We start from the raw sequence: 25,546 nt of genomic DNA on the forward strand, positions 1-25,546 counted from the left end.
GGTGATCCTTCCGCTTCAGCCTTCCAAGTAGCTGGAACTACAGGCGCGCGCTACCACGTCTGGCTAATTTTTTTGATTTATTGTAGAGATGAAGTCTCACTACGTTGCCCAGGTGGGTCGCAAACCCATGGGCTCAGGCAATCCACTCACCTGGCCAATGTTACCTTTAGAATGATTTTTTTGGCACCCCAGTATATACAATATGTATGTATACATAGATATCTGTGTATGTGTGTGTACATATGTATAAATATATATGTTTAGATCCCAAAGGTATCAAAAGAGATGACAACTTGGTGCTAATAAGAAGCTTGTATACAAGTGGAGGGCAGTCATTCATGCCTCACTAATAACTATTCACAATGAAACACTGGGTTACATGGAGTAATTCTTATTTTAGAACAAACCATAGGCTGCGGTGGCTGGGAGCGGCCACTGCACTCCAGTTTGGGCGACTCCAACTCAAAAAAAAAAGAATAAGGACATAAGCTGGGCTCGGTGGCTCAGCCTGTAAATCCTCCGCCTTTGGGAAGCTGAGGTGAGTGGAATGCCTGAGCCTGCGGGTTCAAGACCCGCCTGGGCAACTTGGCGAGAGCTCATCTCTACAATAAAAAAAAAAAAAAATTAGCCGGGCGCGATAGCACGTGCCTGTAGTTCCAGCTACTTGGAAGGCTGAGGCAGAAGGATCGCTGGAGCCCAGCAGGTCGAGGCTGCGGTGGCCTGGAGCAGCCACTGCACTCCAGCCTGGGCGACAGAGTGAGACTCCAACTCAAAGAAGAAAAAGAAAGAATAAGGACATATCCCACTTTCAGAAAGGGATGGGAAAAAAGAAAAAGGGCATAGTATAATAATATATCTATAATATCATAAATATAATATATAAATGTACACTATATAAATATAACATACAAGCCGGGCATGGTGGCTCACACCTGCAATCCCTGCACTTTGGGAGGTAGAGGTGAGAGAACTGCCTGAGCCCAGGGGTTCGAGACCAGCCTGGGCAACTTGGTGAGACCTTATCTCTACAATAAACTAAAAAGAAAAAATTAGCTGTGCGTGGTGGCATATGCCTGTGGTTCCAGCTACTTGGAAGGCTGAGGTGGAAAGATCACCTGAGCCCAGCAGTTTGATGATGCAGTACCTGTGAGTGTGCTACTGTACTCCAGTCTGGGCGACAAAGTGAGACTGACTCAAAAAAAAAAAGGAAATACACACACACATACACATATAATAAAGATGCTCCAATTGTCTATAGCTAATCTTTTATAAAATCACATTTACAATTTTACTTTTATGTACACGTGGGTTGCAAAAAGTGTCTCCAAAACTATTTTAACATTTGCAAATTTCCCAGCAATACTAAACATTTAGTAAGTAAATACCAGTTGCAATTGTATATGCTTCTTTTCAAATATTTACACTAATCAGATACATTAGTTTTATAGTTGCATGCCTCATACATACTCACTATATTTGAATAAACTAGCACTGAGTAATCACCAACTAGAATATTAGAGTGCTATAAAAATGATTACAGTTCTGAGTAACCTTAAACAGTCTTTGCGACTTAGAAAAATCAAATTTCTTACTTTATTTAGATCTTCGTGGAGACCATCCATTAGGAACAGAAGCAGTTCTTGTGAATCTTGCTGACTGTATCCTGCAAACTGGTCATTAATCTTCCCAATGGTGATTTTAAAGTCTTTTGGACTGATATATCTATACTGTCCTGTCCACAAGGCTTTCATGATTATACCAAATTCTTCTGCCACTTCACCTTTATGCCCCAACAAATTTGACCTGTACAAATAAAATTAAAGTTACAAAAACAATAAAGGAAATTTTTATAGCTTTTTTTTGAGCTGGGGTCTCACTCTGTTACCCAGACTGGAGTACAGTGGCATGATCATGGCCCCACCATAGCCTCTGCCTCCTGGGCTCAGACCCGACTAGCTGGGACTACAGGCATGTGCCACCATGTCTGGCTAATTTTTTTGATTTTTTTATAGAGATGAGGTTTCACTATGTTGCTCAGGCTGGTGTCAAACGATCCTCCCACCTCAGCATCCCAAAGTGCTCGGATTACAGGCGTGAACCACCACGCCTGGTTCCAACAAAGGACATTTTAAAAACTTAAAGTACAACAGGTTCTTGATGACAACATTAAGCTATTCACATACCATAGCCCTACCCTAAAATGTTTATCACCAGATACTCATCTGAATCTTACTTTGCTTATCCCCTCCAACTTACTGCTTGCTTTTGGCTGTGAGTCCTGCAATCTCTTCCTCCTAATCAACAGGCTCCAGGTTGTGACAGTGAGGTTTTGCCTTCCTGCATTCTTCCTGTCCCATCTGTCCTTTACTAGTCAGAGAAGGCTTTTCTCTACATTATTCTTAATAAAGATACCCTCTCCTTTTATTAATTTGACTTCTCTGGAGCTGAGTGGTAAGTGCTATAGTTTGAATGTGTCTCCTCCAAAATTCAGGTGTTAGGCTGGGTTCAGTGGCTCAGTCTGTAATCCCAGCACTTTGGGAGGCCGAGGCGAGTAGATTGCCTGAGCCTGCGAGTTCAAGACCTGCCCAGGCAACTTGACGAGACCTCGTCTCTACAATAAATCGAAAAAACTAGCCAGGCGTGGTAGTGTGTGCCTGTAGTTCCAGCTACTTGGAAGACTGAGGTGGAAGGGTCACCTGAGTCCAGCAGGTTGAGGCTATGGTGGCTGTAGGCATGCCATGCACTCAGCCTGGGTCGCAGAGTGAGGCTCCAACTCAAAAAATAAACAAAAAAAAATTCAGGTGTTGCCAAGGTGTTAGTATTAAAAGGTGAAACCTTTAAAGAGGTGATTAAGCTATGAGGCTCCTTCTGGTGAATGGGGTTAGGTACCCTTTAAAAGGGCTTGCCAGAAGGCATTTGTCCTCCTGCCCCGCTACCTCCCACCATGAGAGGATGTAGTGAGAAGGCTCACCAGATGCTGGCACTTTGATCTTGGCCCTCCCAACCTCTAGAGCTCTGAGAAAACAAATTTCTGTACTTTATAAATTACCCTGTCTCAGGTATTTTGTCATAGCAGCACAAAATGGACAAAGATAGTAAATATAGGTACATCAACCTTTTAAAATTATCACACAAAAAGTAAGATATTTATTTACCTGTTAATATCATCTTGATAACAGTTTCGGTTGAAGTAATCAGCCAGATGTGGAGCATTACATAGGCACTGCAATATTGAGTTCATGTAACAAGTATTTCCTAAATTACGAAGTCCGGTAAGAGCTGGTCCAGATCCTCCAAAAACAGGATTGAGGTTCCGAATCTGAGAAGCAGAAAGCCTTGAGATCTCGGCTTTAGGGTAGCATGTGGGTCTGAGGAAGGAAAGTATACAAGATGCCTTAAAATGCAAAGGAGCTGCAATTACGTTCATACTACAAATGGCAGCAAACAATCACTGTGTTAATTCATAAAGTGCTGGGTCTAACAGGACACTTAGGACCTAGAGAAACACTGGCTGAATTCTGAGACCCACCACGAAACACATCTCTTTAACCTCTTATGTAGGACCACAGTTCTTAAGAGACACCGGAGATGACAGATTCCCCAGCTTTTCATGAAGCAGGAGCTCTAGTAGAGAAGCTTCTTTTAAACCCCTTTAAATGATCCCTAGAAGTTTGACACTATAAAATGTTTGAACTCAACCAGAAAAACAAGAAATCAAAAAACTATATTACTGTGAAGGATAAATCAAAGGAGGCAAAGGTTATTTGAGGAGCTATTACCTGAAGTTTACAGGTGTGCTGCCTAGCCACCCATGGCTAATCAAATTTAGATAATTAAATTCAGTTCCTCAGTTGCACTAACCACGTTTCAAAATAGCCATAAACCACATTGGACAGCCCAGATACAGAACATTTCCATCACTACAGAAAGGTCTACTGGACAGTGTGGACTAGAGAATGCCTCCTAGACTTTTGTTATGTAGTGTATTTGATTTAGATATGGAACTACTGGAACTGCCATAGCATTAAGGAAAATCTTAACTGATAGGTCTTTTTTCTTTTACTGATCCTTAATATTCTTCCATCTCTAAAAGGCACAAGTGAAAAGACTAAACTATAACTCAGTCAGTTTTTCTTTATGTGTATTCAGGTACATGCACTCATGTGCTCTTTTTCTGTTCAAAACAAAAAATACAAGATCTGCGTATGAGATAGCCTTTAAAACACTGTCAAATTAACATACTTTAATAAGAATAATTATTCAAAAATAAATTAAATCTCACCAGTTATAATGAACCCTAAAACCTGTAACAAGATTACAGAATTTTAAAAGGTTCCTTCAAATAAGTTTTCAACTAAAGTCTTCAGGAGGAAAAAATTTCAACTACTTTCTTGGGATGTGTTACTAAAGAGGTTAAAAAAATAGCCTAATTGGAATTCCATAGCAATTAAGAGAGTATGTATAATAAATGGGAAAACGAGCTCATTTATTTATACTGCCATCTATTTCCCCCACTCCTCCCAAAAAAGTAAAGATCAGAAGTGGTACATAGACTTGAAAGCCATGTCCCCATAGCCCTATTCAGCATTAGCCAGGAGGAAAAGAGGAAAAGGGAGGAAACCAGGAATATATCCAAATGAACCTACTGGTCACTACTTGTAAACATAAAAGAACAAATATAACAGAGGAAAAAGGAACAAAATAGAGGAGAGGCTGATATACTAAAATGCTTATTATTGTAATATTACAGGAAAACTTCACTCTCACATTTCCAGGGAAGGAAAAAAAGTTTGGAATTTGAGTGCTATAGCAAGGCAAGCTCAACAATCCTATAAATTATGTTTCTCAAAGAGAGGTTTAGAGACCACAGAAGGACTATGAAAAACTTGTGGGTAGTATGTGGCATGTAGCCATAAAATATAATGATGTATATATTTTTACATCTACATTAATACTTAGATAATCCTCTCTGGTATTATACTAAGTTAGCATTCGGGAGAAAAGCCAAGGACATTTTCTTTGTTTTTTTCTCCGTGGTAAACAATAATGGCTGGTAGCCAAAGAAATATCTAACTCCCTGACATTAGTGTGTTGATACAGAGTAGAAGTTTTAAAATACAGCACATTATTCTAGTTCTAGGAGTTAGGCCAAACATACTTGTTTTCCCGATTAACTGCTGGAGTGACTGTTGGCTTTCTCTTCTCTTCCTCTTGAATGGCCTGGGTTATATCTGGGGAGGAGTAGGAGCGCTTCAGTTTGGAAGGTTCCCTATCCCGCTCAGCAGGAATCTGTGGCTTGGCTTTATGAGTTGGAGGGGTGGAGGGAGGTGCAGATGAAGGAGCCATTTCCGGTGGATACATATGAACAGTGTTGGTAGGTGAGTGATAATAACGAAAGGTTCCAGTGATTGGGTCAAGAAACTTAGATGGAAAAGAAAAAAGAAGGTCAAAAACCAAAAACAACCATTATATAAACAATGAAATCACACAAAGTATTTTACTGCTAAATTTACTTTTGGATTAAAATAATTTAAGTAAAGTAGAAATAAATGCTTCTATAAATTCAACTTTGAAAGAAATCTAGGTTTTAAAGTAATACACTGTTTCTAAATGACTAATGCTAGAATGCTCATTTATTGTAGCCAGCTCCCCAGGTTGAATACTGAGAAATCTCACCCATGTTGTAGTTAGGAAAAAAAATCTATGTTCTCCATAACAAAGAAACACAATTGACTCTGCATTAGAAAAGATGTAAAGTAGAGATTTTGTTTTAAAGAAGACATAGTGAGTATGTTATTTATTTCAGTGCTAATTTTGACATTTACCTTGGCCCATCCTAAAGGCAGTCCTGGTACAATCCTTCCCATTTCTTCACTTCGTGCTCTTGTCAGAGGCTCTCGCTGAGCCTGGTTTAAAAAACAAAACAAAACAAAAACTGACTTTTCAATTAAACTTTCCCATATTCAAATTTATGTTACTAGTATAAAAAAAAAATCTTGCCTTGGCTGTCCTTCATATTTTTTAAAGCAGGTCCAAAGATGAAGAAAACATATGTTTTTCTCAAAGTCCAAATATTACTATGCCAAGGGGAAGAGGCATGTATGTACAAGCCTATAGTGATGGGGACTGGCAGGTGTGGGGGCTGGCATTCTGTAGTAGTTCATGCGGAGGATCATGGGGAGGAGAAAAATAAGTCCAAGCAAACACAAAAGTCTATACAATTTCTTCTTTAAAAATTTTTTTCTTGAGTTTCAAGGTGTGTTATTTTTAGTCAAATAAAAAAATTTTAACTTTTTTTTTTTTAGAGAGACAGGGTCTGTTGAACAGGCTGGTTGGGAACTATTGGTCTCAAGTGATCCTCTCCCCCTTGGCCTTTCAAAGTGCTGGGATTATAAGTGTGAGCCAGAGCACCTGGCCAAATAAGTTAACTTTTAATTTCAGTTTCCCAAAGTAAACAATTACACAAAATCTAACAGTATACTTCAGGTCTATGTTATTGTGCCCTTTGTGTGGTAAGAGGCATGACTAGTCCTTTATGTCATATCTAGGGAACATGTTATAGTATCCTACCAAATGAATATTTGTAAGAAAGGTTACAAAATTTCATATCATGGCCTATTCTAAATCTACCTAAAGTTATCTTGCTCACCTAGCATTTCTTCTTCTATATTTATTCATTCCACAAAATATTGATGAAATGTTTTGTAAGTAAATATAGACTGATACACTGAGGCACAAACCTCAATATAATTGGATAAGATACTTCCACTTCCTTTAATGAAAAAGTACTATTAACTCATTCATGACCACTGACGTGAACTTACATCATTCCAAATTCTGTTCCTGGTTGCCACTGATGTGAATTTACCTCATCGTGGAAGACAGTCTTTTTGGGTTTATAATCCAATTAACAATACAAAGTACAGAATGCTAGTCAGAGTGGTGTCTGAGGCAAATACTGGATATGTCTGCAACTATCAGCTATATTGTGAAAAAGGTGATAATTTAGAAAAGATCATTTCACTTGTGCTTAACAACAGACGTTAAGCTAGCTTCAGATCTTTAAAATTTTCACCCACAATCAATATTAGGAAAGTGAAAAACTTGCTGATTGTGAATGTGTTAATAATAGAAAACAAAAGGCCTAATAATAAGCCACCCATTTCTGTCTTTATGTTCGCCATAAAGTTTTTAAATAAATACATTCTGTGGAACATAAACATATAATAAATAGAATCCATACACTGGAAAAAGTTCTGTCAAAATGAAGGCAAGTGGAACAACTGAATATCCACATACAAAAAGATGAATTTAGATCCTTATACTATATACAAAAACTAACTCAAAACAGAACATATATCTAACTGTAAGAACTAAAACTATAAAACATTAAGAAACAAACACAGGAGAAAATATTCATTACTATATGACCTGGGTTAGACAAAAAGGTCCTTACAGAAAATGCCAAAAGCATGATCCACAAGAGAAAAATGTGACAGATTAGACTTCCACCAAAACTTTTGTGCTCTAAGAGATTCCACTAAGAAAACAAACAATTGCCCAGGCTAGTCTCAAATTCGTGAGCTCAGGAAATAAAAAAAGAAAGAAAGAAAGAAAATGAACAGATAAGCCACAGATTGGGAGAAAATATTTGCAAATCATATTTTTAATTTTTTTTTTTTTTTTTTTGAGTTGGAGTCTCACTCTGTCACCCAGACTGGAGTGCAGTGGCCGCTCCCAACCACTGCAGCCTCGAACTGCTGGGCTCCAGCGATCCTTCCGCCTCAGCCTTCCGAGTAGCCGGAATTACAGGCATGCGGTACCACGCCCGGTTGATTTTGATTTATTGTAGAGATGAGGTCTCGCCAAGTTGCCCAGGCAGGTCTCGAACCCAGCAGTCCACTCACCTCAGCCTCCCAAAGGCGTGGGATTACAGGCTGAGCCACTGAGCCCGGCTTTTATTTAAAAATTTTTTAAGGGACAGGTCTCGCTACATTGCCCAGGCTGGTTGTGAACTCCTGTGTTCAAGCAATCATTTGTCTTAGCCTTTTGAGTAGCTGGTACTACAGGCATGCACCACTTCACCCAGGCTTGTACACACACTGATCATGACCTTCTTGTGGATTTTAAAAACAGCAGTTAGCGCAGTGGTAGAGACACAGTAGTTGCTCAGAAAACACCTTAAGTTTTAGCAATGATTAAATCCTGAGAGGGTTGAGCCTTCTTAATATTTTAGGATTACTTTAAAATATTATTTCATCAATACTTAGTTGTCTATGGCACTTTACATAACCATGAATGTAGAGTGGAGTATATGGTGTGCAATTTAAGATGGCCAGAAGATATTAATGAGTACGGTAGCTGCCTGAAAGATGGAGAGATGGTAGGTGGCCAACAAAGACAAACTTTGCTTTCCTCTCATTGTTGCCATGGACCTTGGCAGTGGCTGGTGTGAAGCCTACTTAAAGTATCAGGACCAGTGTGAATGACTGCAAACCTCAAGTGTTCACTTTTTTACTTTTTAGTCTTCACTTTGTTGTCCAAAATAAAGACTAAAATGTCATCTTGGCACTGTCTCCAAGTCATGGAATCCCGACTCTTTCTGGAAGATCAGAAGGATGTCAAAAAGAGAGAAGGGGATGTAGGTATATGTATATGTCTATCTGCGCCTTCCATTTTCTACTCATGGTCAACTTACATTCAGCACTGTCTGGAATTTTTCCTTTTGGAGCATTGTTGTTTGACTAAAGCTGAAGTTCTTACTCTTTGTCGGGCTTGAACATCTTAAGAAATTTTACTTTTTGTTCTTAGAAGAACTTCAAGTTTTCTTACATATACTTAGTTATTAATTTTACTTATAATCCATTTTAAAGCATAACATAATTTTAATGCGTTATAAGTTACATTTAGCTTGTCCTAGATCTAAACAAATAAATAAGTTACTTGATTCCTATAGTTAATGATCATTTTTGTATAAATTTCAGTGGGTCTGTTGTTGCTGATGCTTTTTTTCTTTGCTTTTAACTACTAAAGCCAAAATACGGAAACTCAATTCATTTAATCATTGTGGATTTAATTTTATGTTATCTATTTGCTGATTTCTTTAATGGCAAAATGCAACAGAATGATTTATCAAAAATTTAACACATTGGCTAGGTGTGGTGGCTCATGTCTGTAATCCCAGCACTTTGGGAGGCCAAGGTGGGAGCACTGCTTGAGACCAGGCATTCATGACTAGCCTAGACAACACAGCAAGACTGTCTCTACAAAAAATAAAAAAATTAGCAGGGTGTGGTGGTGTGCACCTGTAGTTCTAGCTACTTGGGAGGCTGAGGTGGGAGGATCACCTGAACCCAGGAGGTTAAGGCTGCAGTGAGCTATGATAGTACACTCCAGCCTGGGACAGAGTGAGACTCCAACTCAAAAAAAAATTAATATGTTAAATTCACATAGATTTAAGTTGGATATACAGCTGGCCCTCTGTATCTGTGGGTTCTGTATCTGTGAATTCAACCAACTACATTGAAAATATTCGGAAAAAAGCTGCATCTGTGCTGATCACATAGACTTTGCTGTCATTATCTCCTAATCTACATAGCACAGTGGTACTATAACATAGTGGTCAACAACTACTTATGTAGCATTTACATTGTAGTAGGTATTTTAAGTAACCTAGCAGTGGTTATAGTACACAGGAGGATGTGCACAGGTAACATGCAAACACGGCACCATCTCATATAAGACACTTGAGCATCCTCAGGTTTTGGTGTTTGTGGGGTCATGAATCTCATCTCCCACAGATGCTACCAAGGGATGACTGTATGTACAACCCAAAGAAGGCAGATCTACAGAGACAGAGGGTCGATTCAGTGTAGCCTGGGGCTTGAGAGTGGGAACAAGGAGTGACTAAACTGGAGATAGGGGTCTTTTTGGTGTCATGGAAATGTTCTAAAATTGGATTGTGTTAATGGTTTCACAACTCTGTAAATTAGTTAATCACTGAACTCTAAACTAAAATGGGCGAATTTTATGGTATGCAAATTATGCTCAATTAAGCTCTGAAATAAAGGCAAAGATGTCTTATAAAAAGCCTAAATACTTTTTTTTTTTTGAGTTGGAGTCTCACTCTGTCACCCAGACTGGAGTGCAGTGGCCGCTCCCAGCCACCACAGCCTCGACCTGCTGGACTCCGGTGATCCTTCTGCCTCAGTCTTCCGAGTAGCCGGAATTATAGGCGCGCGCTACCATACCCGGCTGATTTTTTGATTTATTGTAGAGATGAGGTCTTGCTGCCCAGGCGGGTCTCGAACCTGCGGGCTCAGGCAATCCACTCACCTCAGTCTCCCAAAGGCGCGGGATTACAGGTTGAGCCACCAAGCCCGGCTAAAAAAAAAGCCTAAATACTTTTAAAATGGTGATAAAATACACATAACATAAAATTTACTACCTTAGCCATTTTTAGGTGTACTGGTTCGTGACGTGAAGTATATTCCTCCACATTATTGTACAATCTTCAGAAATCTTCAACTTGCAGAACCAGAACTCTGCATCCATTAAACAATAACTCCCCACCTTCCACTTTCCCCAGCTTGAAAACCATGATTCTACTTTCTATCTCTACAAATTTGCCTACCTTAATACTTCATATAAATGAAATACAGTATTTATCCTTTTGAAAGACTTATTTCACTTAGCATAATGTTCTCAAGGTTCATTCATGTTATGTGTCAGAATGGCTAATATTCCATTATATGTATATACTATATTTGTTTATGTATTCATCTGTTGATGGACAGTTGGGTTTCTCCCATCTTTTGGCTATTATGAATAACATTGCTAAGAATACTAGCAGTTCTTAGTTGCAGTTGAGATCTTAGTAGTGATTCTTTTGAGTATATAACCAGAAGCAAATTGCTGGATGATACTGTAAGACCAAAGTTTTTAAAAATGAATAGAATATACTGTCAAACATTAAATAGGAAGACAAACCTACTACCCAAGATGGCAAAGATCCCCTTACACAGTAGATCTCAAGATGGAGGATGAAAATGTAGTAAAGATAACCACGTGGTTATAAGCCATGCTTTTTTTCCAGTTTTTCCCCCCAATGAACTACTTACTTTATTTCTTTCGGTATCCTCTGTATTCTCTCTAAAAGTGCCTGTCTTTAGAACTCCACTTTCTGGTTGTCCTTTAATTTTAACAAGCTGTAAAATTGTTAAAGTTACAGAAGTGAAAGACAACTTTACCTTTTTCCCAACATAAACCTATCACTAGCTAATACAACCAAATCAACAAGATTGAAAATGTTAAGAGAAAAAGTTTATTATATCTTATTAGCAAATCCAAAATACTTTTTTGAGCCCATTTGGAATTTCCTAACACTGCAAATAAAGAACTGAAAAATTCTGATGAATCAACGAAAAATAAAAAGATGAAAATCCAAGTGAATTATGAAGCACTGGTTCACAAAACATGGAAAAGTATAAAATGCTGACTATTAGTGTATATTTACCATGATCTAATTTGAACACTATTCTTTTATTTAAATACTATGATTTTGGTTACCTTAAAAGGGGCTGTGGTAAAAAAAAAAAAAATTAAAGTATTAAAGAGAATGAAGAGATTATACAATTTTATATGGACCAAGATTTCAAACTGCAAAATCCATTTTTATATCTTCTAATAACATCATAGGTTTCTTTAAAAAATTCACTTTAATTTTATCTTATTTAAACAGTTTAACTATAGTAAAAACTTTAGAATTAGCGACAATTTAAAAAATATTTATTCTAGAACAAATAAAATATTTCTTCTACTCTTTTTTTTGAGTTGGAGTCTCACTCTGTCACCCAGACTGTAGTGCAGTGGCCACTCCCAGCCACTGCAACCTCGACCTGCTGGGCTCCGGCGATCCTTCCGCCTCAGCCTTCCAAGTAGCTGGAACTACAGGCATGCGCTACCATGCCCGGCTAATTTTTGATTTATTGTAGAGATGAGGTCTTGCCAAGTTGCCCAGGCAGGTCTCGAACCTGCAGGCTCAGGCAATCCACTCACCTCGGCCTCCCAAAATGCTGGGATTACAGGCTGAACCACTGAGCCCAGCCCTCTTTTTTTTTTTTAAGTCGGAGTCTCACTCTGTTGGCCAGGCTGAAGTGTAGTGGCACACTCACGACTCACTGCAGCCTTAACCTCCTGGGTTCAGGCAATCCTTCTGTCTCAGCTTCCTGAATACGTGCCACCACACCTGGCTAATTTTTTTGTACAGGCAAGGTCTCACTATGTTGCCCAGGCTGGTCTCAAACTCCTGGGCTCAAGTGATTCTCCTGCCTTGACCTCCCCAAAGTGCTGGGATTATAGGTGTGAGCCACTGTGTCTGGCTATTTCTCCTACTTTTAAGAGAGGCATACAAGAAATGCAATCTTAACTTTACCTACATGTATAGGAATATTGGCACCTATGCTATATGACTCCACAAATATGTATGCTTTGAGTTTTAAAGACTGCATGCCTCTGCTACAGCAAGATGGAAAGGAAGTAGCTGTGAATCTCACTGCATATGTGATCTTAGGTAAACAGACTTAAAGCTTTCACAAGTAAATTGAATACCTTACGGGGTTACCATCAGGAGTAAATAAGATAATGTAGTGAAAATTTCTCACAAAAATAGCTACTCAATGAATAATATTGAAATTGACCTTAAATAAGAGGTCACAAGTTTGGATTCCCTATGAATCAGGTTAGAAAAATCTCAGTACATGGGATTCATTTACCCTATTTTGGGTGTTTAGAAGGTTTTTGTATAGAAGTTATATTTTTTATAGTTCGGCTTACCAGATAAGTGTTCCCTGGATTAGTTTGGCTTTAATACAAATAGTTAATTCTGGTAACATGCCTGAACTACTGCTTGAGAAGTTCATTCTGTAAAGAAGGTATCTCATCTTCTATCATTTTCACAGTACCAAAAAATGATTTTCCATTTATATATATGTGAAAAGGACTATGACTGTCCCTGCTATTATAAAAATATATTTAGTGTTCAAAAGGAAAAGACATTGTTAATTACATAATGGAGAAAAAAGAAAAACATGACATTATTAGATGGAAAAAGAATAACAATAAAAAATGTCCCCCAAAGTTATGGGAAACAATTTTGGGTGTGTAGCCAAGGGCAGAAAAAGGCAACATTAATTGGCTCATTTGCAAATATTATTTGAATAGATAAAACAATGAATAAAATGACATATCTGACCCCCAAAAATCATTAAATGGAAAGGTAAATGTTAGGCCATTTAGATATCACTGATTTTGTACATATTCTAAGCAGATACAAACACTATTATATGAATATTGGCACCTAACTCTTCCATAATGAAATAAAGGTTATATATTTCATGCCAGTCTTTTCATGATCATACATCATACATAAAAATGAAGAAAGTAGTTATTCATCTCAATTATTAAAAATATACTGTGTTTTATAGACACAAACAGCAATTCCATCAGTCATTTCATAAATGTATGGTAATGGCCTTGAAGGAGAGTAGGTGAGCAAATGTGGACGGATCAGTATAATCTGTCACCCCTGAAAACACTATTCAAAATGTCTACCCTTTTATGGAATGCCACTGGAGTTATCTTTTTTTATATATTTTGCTTTTCTTTGTTGGCAATTTGTACTGTTTGTTTCTGCTTACCTTGCCAGTACTTGAATCCCCTGTCACAGATGAATGGGGCACATCTCCTGTCAACTTTTTCTGCACTTCTGGGGTTGGACACCTTTTCCCCTTATCATCTACAGATTTCTTGGCATCAGAAGTTTCATGTTCACTTTTACTTTGTCTTTTTACTCCTGTTATTTCCTTGCCCCTCTTTGCTGCTGTTTCTTTATCTTCTTTTTTGGCTTGTTCACTTTCTTTCTTCTCTATTTCTTCTTTTGTTTTTTGTTGCTTCTCTGTGATTTCGGTTTCTTCAGCTTCTTGTTTCTTTCTGGCTTTTTGCTCTTGTTCTTCCTTCCTCAGTTTCTCTTTCTGTTCCTCTTGCTGCCTTTCCCGAAGTTCTTTTTCTTGTTTGTTTTTCTCCATTAGAAGAGCAGTTTCGGCATGAATACGAGCTTTTTCTTCATCTGTTAACATGACAGTTGGAGATGGAACTACCGGCTTGGTGGAACGATCAGGAACAACTTTTCCATTTTGAGAAGATTGTTGCTCATGATCTGTATTTTCAGATTTTATTCTATGATCTTCAGGCAATTTGACTACTGGTTTTTTAGTACGGTCAATCTAGAGCAACGAAACCAGAGCGAAACATATTTTTTTGATCAAAATTCAGGAATAACCTCAGTTCTTGAAATCAAGTTGTGATAAAAACTATCATTTTGTGGAGACATCTGCCAGACTATCCATTTGCAAATTGCTTAATGTTGAGATTTCTCACAAGGTAGCACTTGAATGAGAGATACTCATATACCACCATCACTTATTTCCTCTTGATTCAACACTTATAATTCTCCCTGATGTGTTCTGGATATGTCTTCATTATAAAACATAAGACCCAGACGTGGCAAATCTGCGTTTAAATTCCACTTCTATGTATCCAACTGCCTACTATATGAATCTTTATGTGATTGTTAACACATATACCTCAAACCCAATATAGCCAAACTGAATTCATGTTTTCCCCCTACAAAACATAAGCCTCATTCCTCATCTAATGAATGTAACCACTCTACAAATAGTTGCACAAATCAGAAATCTGAGAGTTCCATATGTTCTTCTCATACCCTCCTGCAGTCTAATTACTTTCCTCCTGTATCTGTCCTACCATTTTCTCTACCATCAGCCAAGTCCATGCCAATATCCTCTCATTGGGACTACAGCACAGCTTCCCACTAGTTGCCCATCTCTTCTCCTGCTCCTTTTCTAATTTGTTTCTCTACAGTATAGCCAGACTACTCATTTTAAAACAAATCTGACCATGTTCCTCCCCTGCTTAAAACCCTATTTCAATTGCCACCTACTGTGCGCTGATTACATCTAAAATTCTTACCATGGCCTATAAGGTTGTGTAGTCTTACCTCCGCCTATCTGTTCAGTCTTGTACTAGTCTGTACACCAGACATACTTGCCTTTTTAAGAACAAATTTTAAGAACAATATTGTCAAAGATGCCATGCTCTTTCACAACTCAGGTCTGTGTCAGCTGTCCACCTAGATAATGCCTACCACAACATTAGTTCTTGGTTTAAACATTTCTCCCTCAGAAAAGACTTTCCTGATTCCTGGAACTAGCCAAATCCCCTGATATACACATATTCTTATAATAACTTATTTTTTCCCTAATAGGACCTATTAGAACTCCAATTAATAATACTTTAATTAATTAATTAGTTGAGTAGGAGTCTCACTCTGTTCCCCAGGCTGGAGCGCAGAGGCACACTCGTGGCCACTGCAGTCTCGACATACTGGGTTCAGGTGATCCTTCTGCCTCAGCCTTCCAAGTAGCTGGAACCACAGGTGTGTGCCACAATGCCTGGCTAATTTTTTTGATTTACTGTAGAGATGAGGTCTTGCTAAGTTGCCAGGCTGGTCTCGAACCCCTGGACTCAGGCAATCCTCTCACCTCCTCCTCCCAAAGTGCTCGAATTAGGTGTGTGAGCCATAACACCTGGCCTATAATTATTTAAAATCTTTCTTCCCTCCTAGAATATAAGCTCTAAAAGGATAGAGACTGTGCCTGACACATAGTCACTAAATATGTTGCAAAGGGAACAACTAAAATATTCAGTAATGACTTTCTTTTTTTTTTTTTGAGTTGGAGTCTCACTCTGTCGCCCAGGTTGGAGTGTAGTGGCCCACTCATGGCCACCCCAGTGTAGACCTGCTGGATTCAGGCGATCCTTCTGCCTCAGCCTTCCAAGTAGCCAGAACTACAGGTGTGTGCTACCATGTCTGGCTAATTTTTTAAAAATTTATTTGTTGTAGAGATGAGGTCTCGCCAAGTTGCCCGGGCTGGTGTGACTTTCCTAAGAGATAAGATACTAATTGATTTCCTTCAAGTTAAGTAATAAATTACCTAAATTTCTAATTGAATGAGTTAAGTGCTTATACCTCAAATTTAACAGAATATAAACCCTACATCAGTGTGAGAAGTTACCCTAGCATCATTTTCTTGAGAATACTGGGTACTGAAACAAAAACAAGAACTTACAAGAACATCTGCCAATAACAATCTACATAGTGTTCTTTTAAAACAAATGTTATGTTTTTCCACTAAAAAGAAACAAGTTAGTGTAAGAAAAAAAATCACTAAATTTCCTCTTCACTTCTTGTTCAGTCTCTTCACTTAAAAGAATAACCTGTTATGTCTTGTTGTACAAGGTGCTGGGAGAAAAAAACACAAACCTATTCCTTCTACTTTCCTATATGCATTTGAGAATGAAGAAGGAAGAACCACTATGGGGATGGAAGAATAAGAGGTCAAGCAGGAACCAAAATAATGTATGTATATTCACATTTTGGTAGCTCAATCCATTCTTCCCTAATTTTAAAAGCACAGCTATGATCATGTTATTTTCAAGTTTAAAATTCTTAACGGTTCCCTGTGCCTACAGGATAAAATTCAAATTTGATCCACGTCTCTCTTGATGACTCTTGTACATTCATCCTTCTCTATTATCACACTCTCTTCTCTCCAACAGAGACCAGCACCTCCATGTGTTAAAACTGCTCACTAGTCCCAGAGCATGCCCTGCGCCTTCAGTCATACAATCTTGTACTTGTTTCTTCCATCCTCAAATCCTATTCTTAAAGCCCAGCTAAAATACCCCTGCTCCATGAAGGCCTTCTTGATCCTCTCTGCTGGAATTTTTCTCCTTGCTCTGTGCTCCAGAAACTAGTAGAGCAATTAAGATAGTCTGCTTTATGCTGTGGCTGATTTTGTACAGATCCCTCCTTCTAAACATGAGAAAAATTTATGTTTTATATTTGTAAACTTTCATGCTGTCTTTTATACAGAAGATCCAGAAAGTAATGTTGGGACATAAAAGGATTAGGGTTTAAATATGTTAAGTTAAAAGAAAATGCAATAACATAAGAATTTTTAGAATTTCTTAAATTTATACTTTAAGAACAGCAGTTATCAAATTCTGTCTCGTCGTAGGATTTAATCTGCAATACTAAAAAAAGGTCTTAAAAAATAAACTTTAGTTTCTTACAATTCAGTATGTTAAAAAAAAAAAAAAACACCTCATAACAACAACAAAAAAATCACCAAATTTTCTATTTACAGCCTGCTCCAAATATCAAATGTTATCCACTTAAAATATTAAACAGTGTTTCAAATACACCTGAGGAAGGTTGGCTGCAGTGGCTCACCCAGCACTCTGGGAAGCCAAGGCAAAGGGACTCCCTGAACCCAGGAGTTTGAGACCAGCCTGGCGAGGCCTCGTCTCTATAGTAAATTAAAAAATTGGCCAAACTGTAGTCCCAGCTACTTGGAAGGCTGAGGTGGAAGGACTGCCTGAGCCCAGCAGGCAGAGGCTGTGATAGCTGTGATTATGACACTGCACTCCAGCCTGGACAACAAAGTTAAGACTCCAACTCGAGAAAAAATCAAAAAAAATCTCTCTCTCTCTTCTTCTCTGAGGAAAAGTTTTTAAATGAATGCTAAAAAAATATTGAGAAATGTATGGGGGGAGCATCAATTAGAGACCTGTCTTTAAATAAGTCCTAATGAAGAAAAGAAACCTGCAATTTAAAAATAGTACCATCTTGGTTATTCAAAAACTATTAAATGATTATTGTTAAATATGCCTGTTATTTATATGTCAATTTTTTTTTTTTAAGTTGGAGTCTCACTCTGTTGCCCAGGCTGGAGGGCAGTGGCACACTCATGGCCACCCCAGCATCCACCTGCTGGGCTCCAGTGATCCTTCCACCTCAGCCTTCCAAGTAGCTGGAACTACAGGTGTGCACTACCATGCCCAGATAATTTTTGATTTACTGTAAAGACAAGGTCTCGCTAAGTTGCCTGGGCTGGTCTCGAACCCACAGCTCAGGCAATCCACTCGCCTCAGTCTCCCAAAGTGCTGGGATTACAGGCTAAGCCACCGAGCCTGGCCTATGTGTCAAATTCTAAGGAAGTGGAACTAAAGGTCGTTTTAAAGCCAAAACATTGACATTACATGTAAGCCAAGTTATTTGGGAAAATACTGTGGGTCAATTTAAAATACAAAAAAACCTGAAAAGGCTGTTCTTCTAGTTCTCTGTTCATTTCTATACTATTTAACATCATACGAAAACAAAAGAGAATTAAATTATAAAAAAATCAAGAACATACCTGTGGAACATTCTTTATAACAGGCACTGGCTGAATTATGGGTGAAACATCAGATTTAGAAGCAGCAATTGGTTCAACTGGAGTTGATATATTCAGTGGTCCCATTTTCTCATCGTGATCATTTATGAATTCTATATTTTCATTTGCTTCTATAGGAGGAGGTGGCATCTGAGCAGGTTTAGAGGGAACTGATTCTTCCAGTGAGGGATAGGTAAAATCCACTGAAATCCCCAAAAGAATAATTTTATTTCAAGAATAGCAAGCCCCATAAACAGTACTTACACTGCTCATGCATATTATATGTGATAATTAAACATAAACTAAATGAAGTGACAATCACAACAGTCTTAAAGAGAATGCTTACTTCCAGGTTTGTATTTTTATGCCTGAAGATAAACTGCTGTGTAATAGCACAAATGCACACATAACCAAGAGCATTACCCTGAAAACACAATCTATTTTAAAGTATTATGTTACTGAAGCAATTTTAAACAAAAATTTTCACATACATACATGAGATAGACACCTCTTCATTCTTGCCTCGTGGGGGTGGAGTGACTTTAGCATTTGTCGTATATTGGGGATAGCAAAGGAGCCAGTTTTCATAGCCTCCCTCTAAAACCAAAGGCTCACTGCGCAGGACAGTTTTACTTTCCCACTGTAAAATAAGAAAATAGTATTTTAAATATGGCAGTACTCTCTCAACACTAAAAACAAAACAGACCTAAATTTTAAAGTTGTTCCTTTTAACATAAAATTTGTCTTCTAAATGATGAAAACATGAGAACTGAATTCAAAAATCAACATTAAATGAAATAGGTGCACAGATGAAGTTTTATTTTATTTATTGAGAAAGCAGCATTTATTGAGAAGACAGAAAAGCTCCCACAGTGGGAAGGGACCCAAAGGAGTTACCCAAGATGAGGTTTTAAAAAATACATAAGTAATTAATGATCTTAGAAGAAAAACTGGAAAATACATTAATTAATATACAGTAAAAATTACCTATAACCTCACCACTCAGAGATATTTTATAATTTGGAGTTTATTCTTATTAAAGACAGTTTTCAACATAGATATACACTTCTTTTTTAATTTTAGTTTTTGAAACTTTATGATGCTGCTTTTCTTTTAATGACTATCTTTCATTAATAAAGAGCTAAATTAGCATTTGTAATGACTAGGTAATATTCTATTGTATACATGTACACATATCAACATTGAATCAGTCACTTGAACACTTATTTTTTCCCCATTTAATTATAGGCAGTGCTGAGACACACAGGCACACTCAATCATCTCCCTTAAGGAAAATTCCCAGAAGGGGAATACTGAGTCAAGGCATATGAACATTTTTAAGTGGGCATGCTCATATCCTGTTGGCTAAGTGTATAAGTTGGTACTGCCTTTTTGAATAACAATTTGGCATTATTTACAAAACGGTGGATAAAAAAATGGTATCTTGTTTTAATTAGCATTTCTTTATTAGTGAAGCTGAATATCTTTTCATATATTTACTAGCCATTTAACTAATCTCATCCTTTGCAAATTTTTTTCTATAGTTATTTGCAATTTTCTTAGTAAACAATAAATGCACTCTAAATATCAGGGAAGGTAGATCTTTGTCATATATGTTACAGATATTTTTTCTGATTTTTACTTCATTTTAAATTTTAATTTAATTTTTTATTGAGTTGGAGTCTTACTCTGTTGCCTAGGTTAGAGTACAGTGTCACGACCACAGTTCACTACAGCCTCGACCTTCTGGCTCAGGCAATCCTTCCACCTCAGCCTCCTGAGTAGCTGGGACTATGGGTACACACCATGACATCTGGCTGATTTTCTGGTTTTTTTGTAGAGATGAGGTCTCACTATGTTGCCCAGGCTTGTTTCAAACTCCTGTGCTCAAGCGATCTTTCCACCTCAGCCTCCCAAAGTGCTAGGATTACAGGCAAGAGCCATTGCACCCAGCCTATGGTGTTTTGTTTTATTTTTTTAAAACACAGTTAAATGTATCGCTCTTCCTTTATGACATCTTAGCTAGGAATCAAGATAATAACATCAGTGCTTTCTCTTAATAGTTTTACTGTTTTAATCTAGACAGCTGTATCTTTAATCCATTTGGGATCTAATCTGGTCCAAGAAATAAGGTAGGGATACATTTTCTTTTATTTACTGGCTCCAGTTATCCTCAAATCTGGTCCAAGAAATAAGGTAGGGATGCATTTTCTTTTATTTACTGGCTCCAGTTATCCTCAAACCATTCATTTCAATCTATCTTTTCTTCACTGATTTATATCATCTTTATCATATAATAAATGTTCACATATCTCAGGCTGAACTTTATGAAACTGCCATATTTATAAATCAAAGCCAGTTGAATACTGGCAGTTTCATATAATCAACCCATATTTGTTTTAAAGCATGAATTATTTTAAGGCTTTTAAGATTGCCTTACTAAAGGACAGTGTTCCATCAACCGACCCTCCCACCAACAGAATGAGTTTTAGTCTCACCACATGGTCAGTAGCATTCAGTGTTTTCATTTTTACTAACTTAGCAAGTTAAAGTAAGTACAGTCAGTCCTTTATATTCCACGAGATTCAAAATTAAAGAGTAAAAATATAGTTAGGCCTACGACAGTTACGTCTGAACATATACAGACTTTTTTTTCTTGCTATTATTCCCTAAACAATAGAGTAAAACAACTGTGTTACAAAGCATTTACATGGTATTAGGTATTATGAGGAATCTAGAGATGATTTAAAGTATAAATCATGTGCATCGGTTATATGCAAACACTATGCCATTTTATATAGGGACTTGAGCATCTGTGGAAATCCTGGCACCGATTCCCCACGGATATCAAAAGCTTAATATTGTTTATTTTTATTTTATTTTTTTAGTTGGAGTCTCACTCTGTCGCCCAGTTAAAGTGCCAGTTAAAGTGCAGTGGCACGAACACAGCTCCACCTAGGTCTTCCAAGTAGCTGGGATTACAGGCACATGCCACCATACCTGGCCAATTTTTTGATATATTGTAGAGATGAGGTCTCGCTATGTTGCCCAGGCTGGTCTCCAAATCCAGGGCTCAGGCAGTCTTCTCGCCTCGGTCTCCTAAAGTGCTGGGATTACAGGTGTGAGCCACTGAGTCTGGCCTATTTTTTTAATCTTTGCTAACTTTATCAGTGAAAATGATACTCGTTTTAATTTGCATGTATTGATACTAGTAAAGCTGGTTATATTTATGGTTATGTCACTTGCATTTCATCTTCTGTTCTTGTCTATGTTCACTACTTATTTTACTATTTTGTCTTAAGTACTTTTCTTATTTATTTGCCAAAGCTCTTTGGATTTTAGGTGTTTTAAACCACTGCTATATTTGTTGCAAATATTTTTGTATGATGTCTACTTTTATAATATTTTTTCACATTAAGTTTTAATCTTATGAAGTCAAATCTAGCAATCTTTTTTCCTTGATGACTGTTTTTCCATTGCTTTTGTATTTTATAATCTAATTCTTAAAGCAAAAAATAACACTTTTTCAGATAATTCATATTTCTAAAAATTCTGGCCATTGCCTTACTAGATTCTGGTGTGGCCATGTGCTCACTCAACTGTGGCTACTGCCATGTTTCCTAACCTCTGGTCCCATCTCCTACCTTGGAGAGGTGAATCCTCTTTCTCTCTCTCTCACTTCTAAATAAATTATATTTTTTAATCTAAAAAAAAATTCCAATATATTTTACATAGGTGACATTATTGTTATCTGGTTGTTTAAAACAACTTCTTTAAATCTGAATTTTTAAAAAATCTACAACCAAAGCATGATGGATCTTTTAGTACTTAAGGAAAACAACTAGTTAACATGTCTTTCTAACAACCACAGAAGGCTTGTAATTAAAAATCTACAACCAAAGCATGATGGATCTTTTAGTACTTAAGGAAAACAACTAGTTAACATGTCTTTCTAACAACCACAGAAGGCTTGTAATTACAGTAAACTAACAAGGAAACTTGCTAACCTTGAAAAGTGCATCTTTCAGACTCCGTAGAGTTGTTCCAAGTTGTAAATCTTTGGCAGAACTAAACCAATCAAGGAGCACCACATAATCCACATTCCCCCTCTTCTTCCATGTGTCTTTAGAATCATCTGGGAGGTTTGCTTCAATCCGACTAGCAGTGACTCTGAAATGTATTAATATTTATATTGGGGCAAAAGTCAGTGAGAGGTCTAACATACTAAGAGAAGACACTGAGTTCTGTTCTACTATCTGTACCACACCATAACAAACTTTAAGTAGATTCCTTTCTAAAGTTAGGTTGTGTATTAAGATATTAAATAGACTACAATGTGTAGCCTCTTCACTACTGCGTATATTAGAATATGACTTTAGTAATTATTAGAGACTAAAAGAAGTAGACTCAATTCTGATCTTTCTTTTTTAAAGGTCAAAACTATAAACAGAGAAAATTGTCTGAGCACCTCTCTCAGCCAAATATAAACTGGAGAATAACTTGGGTAGCATTAGTACATATTTCTGTTCTCCTATACCTATACAGATAATTGTTAACTAAATACCAAAATGTTTATTTAGCAAACACATATAGCATTTACCATGTGCTAGACGCTACGCTAATACTTGACTCTCATTAAACTCACTGCATTCTCAAAACAATACCGTAAGGTGGACATTTTTATCATCCCCATTTTATATATGAGGAAACTGAAGCACAAAGAGGTTAAGTAACATGCTCTAGGTTATAGCTGGTCAATGAAGCCAGGATCAAAACTCAGGCAATCTGGTTCATGTCCATGCTGTTAGCTACTTAGCTAGCTGTGTTGCCTCTTATATCATCAACTGTGAATATTAACTATATACTGAAGCATGTTGTTCACATCATCTTTTGCTCACACAAAACCTGGCGTCCTTACAATGGCCTGCCACATACATACAACCCAATCGTTAACTCAATGTCCCCATCTCTTACTACTTGCCTTCTTTGCTCACTCCAGTCATTGACTTCCTTGTTATTCCTGGTTCATCCATGTATGTACTTGCCTAGCAGGGTCTCTGTTCTTGTGTTCCTCGGTCTGGAACCCTCTCTCTCACACATCCATATCATCATTTCCCTTATCTCTTCAAGACTTGCTAATACTTCTCTTTGAGGCCTTACTGGATTATAATTTTAAGACTCACTCCAACATCCAACACACACACACACAAACGATACTCCACCTCCATAGCACTTGTCAACATTGGACATGCTATATATTTTAAGCTTTTATTGCCTGGCTTACCTATCTCACTTCTCTGTTAAAATAAAAGATCCCCAAAGACAATTGTTCTTTGTTCAGTGGCTTAGCACAGCACTTAGAACCAGAGTAACATAGTAAGTGCTCAGTAAATATTTGTTTAATGACTGAATGAATGAATGAGTAATACAGATCCAGGTAAGGAGCTCTGTATTATTCCTAGCAAAGCATTTAGTAAATAGTGATATTTTAATATTTAACTGATGATACTGGCAAACTGGACAGCAATGGTGAAGTTTTTATCTATAAGTAGAACTAAATGGTTTAGACTATTAGAAAAAAAAATTTAATCCTGTTCCTATGTAATATTGTTAGTTACTATATTTTCTAGGAAGTAAAGAAAAAGAAGAAATATAAAATATTATATCATAATATCCTCTCCTGATATACAGTGATCAGAAAGATGTCTGGTCAATAAAGAATAAAAGAAAATGATGTGATATTCTTCAGGACCATTTCTAACTCTAGAGATATACTTTCTTAAATACTGTTTTCAGAATTAGTATTCTACAAAAACTTTGGGAAACAAAGTATCAACCAGTATTTTCCAAACTTCAGTCTTTCATGTATTCTCTTTACAATTTGCTCCAAATCTGCTCTACTTGTCCTATTATTTAGTATTTAAATGTTTGAATTTAAAGCAATCTTTTACTTAAATGAATTTATTTTTATAGGAAATTGTATGTCTCTGTATATATGGAAAAACAGCATCATATCCAAAAAAATAAGTAAATTGTGTGATATTCACACAACAGAACATATAGCAATAAAAATGAACGAACTGCAACTTCACATAATAATAAAGATGACTCTCACAAACATAGCTACAAGAAGCCAGATATAAAAGACTATATATTATATGATTCCATTTTTATAAAGTACAAAAGCAGACAAAAATAAATATTTATGCTATTAGAAGTTGGTGGTTTCCTTGGGTGGGTGGGGATATGGATAATAACTTACAGGGGGCATATGAGGAGTTCTGGAGTGGTGATAATGTGGTTTCTTGGTCTGGATGCTAGTTAAGTGGGTTCATTCAGTTTATGAAAATTCACTGGTCTAGACATATGGATAGGAGTACTTCTGTATATGTACTATAATATATTAAAATTTAAAAACAGGCAATGAAAAGCATAGTAATCACTATCAGCTAGCTATAGAGACTGTTGCCTACAGAAAGCTCTGAGACCTGCTCATTTTAGTTAAGAAGAGAGATTAGCAAATATTGAAAAGGCTGGGCTCGGTGGCTCAGCCTGTAATCCTGCGCTTTGGGAGGCCGAGGTGAGTGGACTGCCTGAGTCCGCAGGTTCGAGACCCGCCTGGGCAACTTGGCGAGACCTCATCTCTACAATAAATCAAAACATTAGCCGGGCGTGGTGGCACGCGACTGTAGTTCTAGCTACTTGGAAGGCTGAGGCGGAAGGATTGCCGGAGCCCCAGGAGGTCGAGGCTGCGGTGGCTGGGTGTGGCCACTGCACTCCAGTCTGGGCGACTGAGTGAGACTCCAACTCAAAAAAAAAAAAAAAAAAAAAAAATATATATATATATATATATTCACAACTGCTTAATTAGACTGAGCACTGTAATCAAATTTTCAAACAGCATATTTATAAAGCACTCTCTTCTTCAGGTCAACCATTTATTAGGCATCTGCAACATGGCAAGAACTATGCAGACTGTACTGCCTACAATACACTCTGTCACAGTCTCACTCTGTCACCGGGCTAGAGTGCTGTGGCATTACAGCTCTACCTCCTTGGCTCAGGTGATCCTTCTGCCTCAGTCTCCTGAGTAGATGGGACTACAGGGGTGGACCACCAAGCCTGGCTAATTTTTTTTTATGTTTTGGTAGAGGCAAGGTCTTACTATGTTGCCTAGACTGGACTTGAAA

The 25,546-nt window shown here is 37.4% G+C and overlaps 1 protein-coding gene across 3 annotated transcripts in view; it reads right to left on the bottom strand.

Annotated features, from left to right (window-relative positions):
- USP8 (ubiquitin specific peptidase 8) overlaps nucleotides 1-25,546 on the bottom strand; it is a 75,703-nt gene that overhangs the window by 6,374 nt on the left and 43,783 nt on the right. For 2 of the 3 annotated variants that reach the window (XM_008058397.1, XM_008058395.2), the window contains exons 8-16: nucleotides 22,364-22,526; nucleotides 18,852-18,996; nucleotides 18,339-18,559; nucleotides 13,698-14,282; nucleotides 11,121-11,207; nucleotides 5,826-5,906; nucleotides 5,159-5,421; nucleotides 3,156-3,368; nucleotides 1,593-1,803 (exon numbers count right to left, since the gene is read on the bottom strand). In XM_008058397.1, the coding sequence (XP_008056588.1) occupies nucleotides 1,593-1,803; nucleotides 3,156-3,368; nucleotides 5,159-5,421; nucleotides 5,826-5,906; nucleotides 11,121-11,207; nucleotides 13,698-14,282; nucleotides 18,339-18,559; nucleotides 18,852-18,996; nucleotides 22,364-22,526 (1,969 nt within the window). The remainder of the gene's footprint in view (nucleotides 1-1,592; nucleotides 1,804-3,155; nucleotides 3,369-5,158; nucleotides 5,422-5,825; nucleotides 5,907-11,120; nucleotides 11,208-13,697; nucleotides 14,283-18,338; nucleotides 18,560-18,851; nucleotides 18,997-22,363; nucleotides 22,527-25,546) is intronic. The other variant, XM_021712500.1, reaches the window with a different exon arrangement.

The sequence above is a fragment of the Carlito syrichta genome, unplaced genomic scaffold (assembly GCF_000164805.1).
Source record: "Carlito syrichta isolate Samal-C Ts95f unplaced genomic scaffold, Tarsius_syrichta-2.0.1 Scaffold303328, whole genome shotgun sequence".
NCBI lineage: Eukaryota > Metazoa > Chordata > Mammalia > Primates > Tarsiidae > Carlito > Carlito syrichta.